General features: G+C 48.9%; 1 protein-coding gene across 1 annotated transcript; it reads right to left on the reverse strand.

Moving 5' to 3' along the window:
* Positions 1 to 6619: 6619 nt before the first annotated feature.
* Positions 6620 to 6958, reverse strand: LELP1 (late cornified envelope like proline rich 1; the record flags this gene model as incomplete). The annotated part of the gene is made up of 1 exon (XM_079761260.1): positions 6620 to 6958. The coding sequence occupies one exon, from the start codon at positions 6956 to 6958 to the stop codon at positions 6620 to 6622; it is 339 nt and encodes a 112-aa protein (XP_079617386.1).
* Between the last annotated feature and the right edge of the window lie 801 nt (positions 6959 to 7759).

Consider the following 7759-nt stretch of genomic DNA (forward strand, 5'->3'; position numbering starts at 1 on the left):
AATTAATACACCTTCCCAATGTCTGAAGCTCTTGGGAACTCGGGAGGAGGGAAGTGTCATATGAAGTAAAATCCCAGGTTAGTGCTCCTTCATTTAAGTACATACTTGCTTATCGTGTCATCCCCTCAGCCAAAGACTAGCTTTTGGTAATGCATGGAAAAGGAACTGGACTCAGGATCCCACTGAACTATTGCATGTAGAGTATGTGTAATGTTGGGTAAGTTACTTAGTCTCTCACAGCTTCGATTTCCTCTTGTTGAGAAGGAGTAACACTATTTCACAGAGTTATTGTGAGGAATAAATTAGAGAACATACGCACCAACACTTCAGGCCATCAACGTGCTCACAGAATGTAGTACGATCCGAACCTGTTCAGGACTCACCTTCTTCATGAAGCCTCCCTGATTTCCCCCAGTTCTGCTGGTTCCAGCTTCTTCACTCTGTCCCCCCAGCACTCATTCTCCAACTTAAACATTTTTACTCACTGTGGTGCAGTAGACAATATACTAAAGATGTGCAAGCTAAGTCCCTGGTCCTCTCTGGCCTTACTTTTATCATCTTTAAAATAGGAAAGTTCAACTAGGAATCAGCTGGGTCCATTCCAGCTTTGACATTCTGTGATACTATAAAGGTGATCATGGATGATGAGCTGGGGTGTCTCTATGACTTTGTAAGTGTATAGATGCATGTGTACGGATGTCTTCCTCCTTGATTAAGTTATAACCCACCCACAAGAAGACCCAGTCTTCTGTCTTCTGTGTGTGGCCCAGACAGTTGGCTGACCTAATTTTTCCTAGGTGCAGAGTGGGAGTATTTGGGGTCTGAGCCTTCGAAAATCAACCCTACTGGCCCAGTATCGGGGGCTGTGACTTGGATAGCTATGGGGAGTTTGTCCCACCCCACATCTTAAGATAAGGTGACTAAGTAGCTTCTCTAACCATCTGCAGCCCTTCAGCAAGTTTGGGGATAATCTGATGTAATGTCACCTGAGAGTTAAGATTTTAGATTTCTGCAGCTGTCATTATTGGGAGCCAGGGTGTAATTACACAGGGTCAGCAGAAGAGTCAGCTGGGTGCAGGACATTGCTTATTTCTTTTTTTCCATTCCCATCAAATAACTATCTCCTTTGCTCAGATCATAAAAGTTCCCAGACTCCTCTGATTCACTGGGCTGGCGATGTCTGCATATTATAGGGCAAAGGCTCCGATAAAGCTAAATGGTGCAGAATGTGGCTCATCCCATTTCCTGGGGATCAGGTGCCTCTGGAGAGCTTACTGAGCTTGTGGGTTCCTGGGGGAGAGTCCGCCACTCCCCTCACCTCCTTTCCTCCTGTGTCACCGACAGAGAGAGTCTGAGTCAGAGTTTGTGGGAGGGGCTGCGGATCCCAGGCCACTGGACCCAGAGGGGAGATGAGAGGACACCTGATTCTACCTCCTTGTCTTAGTCCAGCACATGCTCATGCTTTAAACAGGAGGCACAAAGTTATTAATTGGCTGCATTTTTTTTAGATGAGTAGAGTTAGGTGCAAATGTGTTAAGGGCCTTGTTCAAGATCATGTGGGTGAGACTAGGCAATGGCCTATTTTGAAAACATTTAGGAGCTTCTTTATAAACTTCAAGGAGGTGACAAAGATGCAGACTAGCCAATGGTTCCTAATAGTTTTGGGATGATAAGAAAATATACATATGTGCACACCTTTACCTTTGGGAGTGGGTCCATGACCCCCAGGCTAAAGACCACTGACAAAACATGGGGTCAAATGATGTTCCCAAATTATTCAGATTTGATGTTGGTCTTTAATCCTATTCCCTTTTGCATTGGGTGCTGGCTCATCTTGGCCTTAATCAAAGTTAGAAATCCTAGACACAGTTAGAAATCATGGCTGCTTTGGTTGAGCTGTTTCCCTCCCTGGAGTTCAGTTTCCTCACCTAGACACTGAGGTCTCTTAAATGCCACTTCTGGCTCTCATATTCATCGATGCGCAAGTCCCCTCCTCTTCTACTGTGATTTGTGGTTTCCTGGGGGCCCAGCCTGGGAATGAGGTTGAGGGGATGGCCCTTACATTTACCTGCCTTCAGAGCCTGGCCAGTGCGGCTCAGTTGGTTGGAGCATCACCTTGTATACCAAAAGGTCACAAGTTTGATTTCTAGTCAGGGAACACACCTAGATTGTGGGTTTGGTCCCCAGTTGGGGCACAAACAAAAAGCAACCAATCAATGTTTTTCTTTCAAATTTATGTTTCTCTCTTTCCCCCTCCCCTCCCCTCCCCTCCCCTCCCCTCCCCTCCCCTCTTCTCCCCTCCCTTCCCCTCTCCTCCCCTCCCCTCCCCTCCCCTCCCCTCCCCTCCCCTCCCCTCCCCTCCCCTCCCCTCCCCTCCCCTCCCCTCCCCTCCCCTTAAAATCAATAAACATGTCATTGGATGAGGATTAAGGAAAACACCAACATTCTTCTAAATTTGTATTATGTGTATGGATTTGTTTTTTTACTTTTCAATATCTGGTTTATCTGAAATATATTAGGTTTAAGAGAGAGAGAGAGAGAGAGAGAGAGAAATCGCCTCCAGGCTGCACTGCCCAGAGAAAGGACAGGAAGGCTCTGCATCTTGTGGCCTAAGGGGAAAGTGACCGAGGTCGGGGATGCCTTTCTCTCAGCCCCCAGCCACCCATATTCAGCCTGTTCGCCCTACCCCCACCTCCGAATTCTGGGAATGACACCCAGTGGTGAGGGTAAGGAGCGAAGTGGATGAGGCTCTTGGAAAAGTGCCTCCAAAGCCGAGGCGCATTCTCTCAGTTATTGAGTGTCCGCTGTGCTGGGCAGGCTTTGTTGTCAGGGAGCTTGCAGTCCAGTGTAAGCAGACGTGTACCCAGGTCTGGCCATGTGGAAGCAGGACAGGAGAACAAGACAGGATTGGTCACTGGCTCCTTCCTGATAGCTCCCAGTTGTCATTTGCATGGGGGGTAGGGGAGGCATGAAAATGACCGCTCCAGTTCCTGGTTTCCTGAGACATCGGTGTGGTTCTGGGCAGCCCTTTCATGGCACTGGCCCACCTCACAGCCCGTCGCCCAGCTGGCCTGGCTTGGGGGCACTTAGAAGTCCTTTTGCAATTCTCAAGAAAGCACAATGCAAGGGGTCTGTGGTAGAGTCTCCTCTCATCACCATCCTCATGACCCCCAGAATTGCTTTTCCATGAAAGGAGAGGGCTTGGTGCCACCCCATCACATTACCTGTGAGCCCTCAAGCCTGGCACTGCAGGTTCCCAGCTGCCACTCCTCAGGCCCTGCTTATTTACTTATACAACCCTCTTCCACTTGGGGCAGGACCTGGTCGGGGACTGCCGCTGGGGCTGGGAGTAATTATGGCGTTCTGCAGGGAGGTGGCACACTCATCACGCTCTAGCCATCTTCCCCAGAATTGCCTTTGATCCAGCTTTCTGCTGGGAAAGTAGCCATTAAGAGATGTGTATCTGTGGCTACATGGGAGAAAAGAAAATACATTGGCAAATGGATGGTTTCATGTTCTCAGGGCTGGCTGCCACCCAGTCTGTGTCCGGAGTCCTCAGAGCCATCCGGAAGGGCACCAGCCCCTGCCTGACACTGCCATGGAGCCATTGGGAGGCCTGGGAGGGAGTGAGCTCCTACATCTCCAAAGAGGCACCCGGGGGGGGGGGCATCTTCTACATGGTGTGCTCAGGTGTGAGAAGACATTCTTTCTCCTTACACCCCCCCCCCCATTTTTTTTGTTCTTTGAGCAAATGAAAGGACTGTGGGGGTTTCTCAAGTACACATAATTATATTATTTTTTGCGTTTACAAAATAACCTATTAATGGAAATCCAGAGACTAGTGAAAAAATAAACATATTCCACTGGTTACCCATAACTCCATTGTCCTAAAATAACTAGAATGTTGACAAATTTTTTCCTATTATTATTATTATTATTATTATTATTTATAGAAGTTTTTGGTTAAACATAGTTGCTTTATACTATACATTTTAATGAACATGTAATATTCTATCAAGTAATAGTCCAAATTTAATCAGACCCCTGTTAGATACTTAAATTTTTCTGTCACACTGTGGTAATCAACTTTCTGTAACCTCCCCCAACCCATTCGGAACTTGATTTCTTTACACAGATTCCAGACGTGGAACAATTGGGCCAAAAAGTTGAATCATTTTATCCTTTTGATTCTTATTCCCATATTCCTCCAATTCTTTCCTAAAAGGATTTTTTTGTCTATTTGCACTCTCACCAATACTCTTTAGCACTGGGCTTTGTTACTTCAAAGTGATCTTTAAATAGATGAAGGAGGACATCACGTTGTTCTATGTCTTTCCTCCCTCTTTTTTTTTTTTTAAATATGTTTTTATTGATTTTAGAGAGAGAGGAAAAGAGAGGGAGAGAGAAACATCGATTGGCTGCCTCCTGCACGCCCCCTACTGGGGATGTAGTCTGCAACCCAGGCAAGTACCCTGACTGGGAATCAAACCAGCGACCTCTCAGTGCATGTGAGGACGCTCAACCAACTGAGCCACACCGGCCAGGGCTGTCCCTCCTCCTTTTTGAGAGATGAGGGCAGAAGAATTTCCAACCTGTCACCAACAGTGGACCTCAGGCCCCTAATGTCCTGAACTAGCATCCAGAGGTTCCCCCGGTCCAGGAGGCACCTCTGCACGCCCTGGAGGGTGGGTGCCAGGCTCCCATTCTTGCCGGGCGACCAAGACCCCAAGGCCTCCTCCTGTCCGAGAAAGTAACTAGCCGTTTTCACATCTGGAAAATGAGGGGGTCCCCCTAAAGGCCTTGTCAGCTCTTTTGTCCTAAAAGTCTGCTTCTGCCAATGACCTTGGTCTGGTGGGGACCGCAGGTGCCTTTCCTTGGGCCCAGTTTGGACTCTGTACTCTCTGCACCCTGGTTGTCCTGAACTACCTTCTAGACTCAGGAGGAGGGACAGCTGTTTATGTGCCACCACGCCACAGGGAGCCCCCACGTTTGGCCTCCCATCACCTCTTACCGGATAGCAGAGACGCCTAACCCTCCTCCCACGTGAGTGTTGTGGACTGTGACGGTGTGGCAAGGCTCCTTCCCACTTGGTCAGAGGGGTGGCTCATGCCCTTCCAGCAATTACTCCCCCCCCCCCGCCCCTGGAAATAACAGGAGCACCTCGTGCCCAATCCATCAACACGCTGGGTCTGCACTGGGCCAAGGACCTTCCCACACGGAGGGGCCCTAGGGCGGGGGGAGACCCACCCTGAAAAGGAGTGGAGACTGATGGGGAGAGATGAGGGAGACTGAAAGGGTGGCAGTGAGCCCACGCTCCTGAAGTCCTGGCTCCTACAGTTCTCTCTCGAATTCGGTGCCTCCCCACCATCCCAATATCCTTTCCAGCCACTTGAAATGATAAATCCCCTTTTCTGAATTAAGCTGTTTGGTGCGCACTCTCTTTAGCTCCCTGTAAATAATCCCCGCTAACATATCAGCTGAGAATGTTTTTCCTGTTCATTTCTAGTAGAGGTCCTCCCAGATTTATTCTTTTCTTTTGTACTTAAGTTTTTCTTTTGAAATTTTATAGATTCACCGAAGGCTGCAAAAATGGAGATCCCACTTTACCATTCACTGGAACTCTGTCAATGGTAATCTGTTCCATAATTGTAGTTCAGGGTCAAAGCCAGCCAACTGACATTAACGTGGTCTACGTCGCCTGTTTCATTTTTAAAAAGAACACCTAGCCATGCTTACAGGTGTGAGTGAGAACCTAACTATGGCATCCGGGAGACTTGCAGGCTGGTGAAGAGCAGCGCAGGGCAATTAAGCCCAGCGGTGCAATTAAGTTCAGGTGCGATGTGTCACACTGGGCAGGTGCACTGTGCTCCCCTCACTAAGCACTGGCTATGTCCCAGTAAGCCAGGCACTTGGCCTTTAACTCCTTAAGCCACACAACAACCCTGTATCACCAGCACCATTAGCATCATCATTTCTTGTACAGAGAGGAGGAAGCTAAGGCTCAGAGAAATTAAGCAACTTGCTTACAGTCACAGAGCAGTTAGAGAACAGAGCTGGGGTTTAAATCCATGCAGCCTGGTTTAGGAGTGCTATGTCCAAGCATCGGGCAGTGGGTCTCAAAGCAACAGGTAGGATTCTTTTCCTGAGCTTTTCGGGACCTTTCCTAAGATCCCTCTCCTCTTTCACCCTCATGCCTTCTTCCTCCCTCCTGCCCACTTGGTCCCTGGGGTTAGTCACTTTAACAGCCATCTTTATGGCCCTCAGGCTGTGCTCTTACAGGGAGGTGTACCCTGGGTGCACCCTCAGAAGATGCCATCTCTCTCTATGTAGCAGGTGGGGCCAGAGGAGACACCGTCTTCCAAGGTGGTGGATCGTGGAGGGCCGGGGTCTTGGCCTCACTCCTCAGGGATAGCTTCTGGGTGGGTTAGTGCTGGAAAACAACAGATAAACCGGGAACTGCCCGAAATACCCCACAAAAAAACCAACGCCCCAGGAGAAGCAAGTCTTGCACAGCAGAGGGACACGTTTACTTGTCAGTTCATGGTTTCAGTTCTCAGCCCCAAGGTGGTGAGCACGTGGAGATGATGGTGGTATGGGGCTGGGCGACGCCCTTGGTACCTCACTCCGGGGGTGGGCACTGGGGTGGGCAAGGCGGTGGGCATTTAGGAGGACAGGGCTTGGAACACAGCTTGGGAGGGCATGGCGGTGGGCATGGGCATGGCTTGGGACACGGCGGGGGGCATGGCTTGGGACATGGCGGGGGACATGGCGGGGGGCATGGGGGGCACTTGGGCGGCGGTGGGCACTTTTCCCGTGGGCACTTTTCAGAGCACCGTTGCAGCAGCTTCTTTAAACAGCTGGGCTGGCATTTGGTCTCAATTTTTGGTTCACATTTTGGGTCACAGGTCTTGGGCTCATTCTTGGGATCGCTCGGCTTATTTTTATCATCACTCGACATTCTTTCTTGATTTTCCGGGCCCTGCAAAGAAATATGTGACAGACTGTATGTGGGAGACCACTCTGCAAAGTGAGAGGGGACCAGTACAGCCTACCCATACCTCCTGCCCGTCCTGTTCCTAAGAAAGCTTTCCCAGATGTGTTCAGGCTCTAGACCAGGCGTCCTCAAACTACGGCCCGCGGGCCACATGCGGGTGTTTTTGCCATTTTGTTTTTTTACTTCAAAATAAGATACGTGCAGTGTGCATAGGAATTTGTTCATAGTTTTTTTTAAACTATAGTCCGGCCCTCCAGCGGTCTGAGGGACAGTGAACTGGCCCCGTTTAAAAAGTTTGAGGACCCCTGCTCTAAACCAAACTCTCATGTAAGGGCTGGCCTCTTGTTGTTTTGGTGGACTGGTGACCACGTTTCCTGATCTCTCCATTCTTTGCTTTCATTTCACTTTTGTCCCCATTTCACAGCCCCTAGTAGGAGTTCTTAACATAGGGTCCTGGGAACCACCCAACCCCCCCCCCCCCCCAAATCATAAGAACCGTGTTTAACCATGTATTTATCAATATACTCAGTATCACCTGTAATCTCATGCATTTTAAAACATTAATTTAAAATCATTTAATTTAAAAACATCCCAAAGAGTCTGTAAGCTTGATCAGACTGCTAAGAGGCTCCTGCAAAGCCACTCCCCATCCCTCTGGAGGTGGAATGAGAGGTTATATTAGTTAGTGGGCTTCTGGACCCAGGAACTTCTTTCAATCCTGTGTCCAGCTTAAGTCCTCCAAACCTTGAGAATTGATTTTTTCAC

Source organism: Cnephaeus nilssonii, assembly GCF_951640355.1.
Source record: "Cnephaeus nilssonii genome assembly, chromosome: 21".
Taxonomy (NCBI): domain Eukaryota; kingdom Metazoa; phylum Chordata; class Mammalia; order Chiroptera; family Vespertilionidae; genus Cnephaeus; species Cnephaeus nilssonii.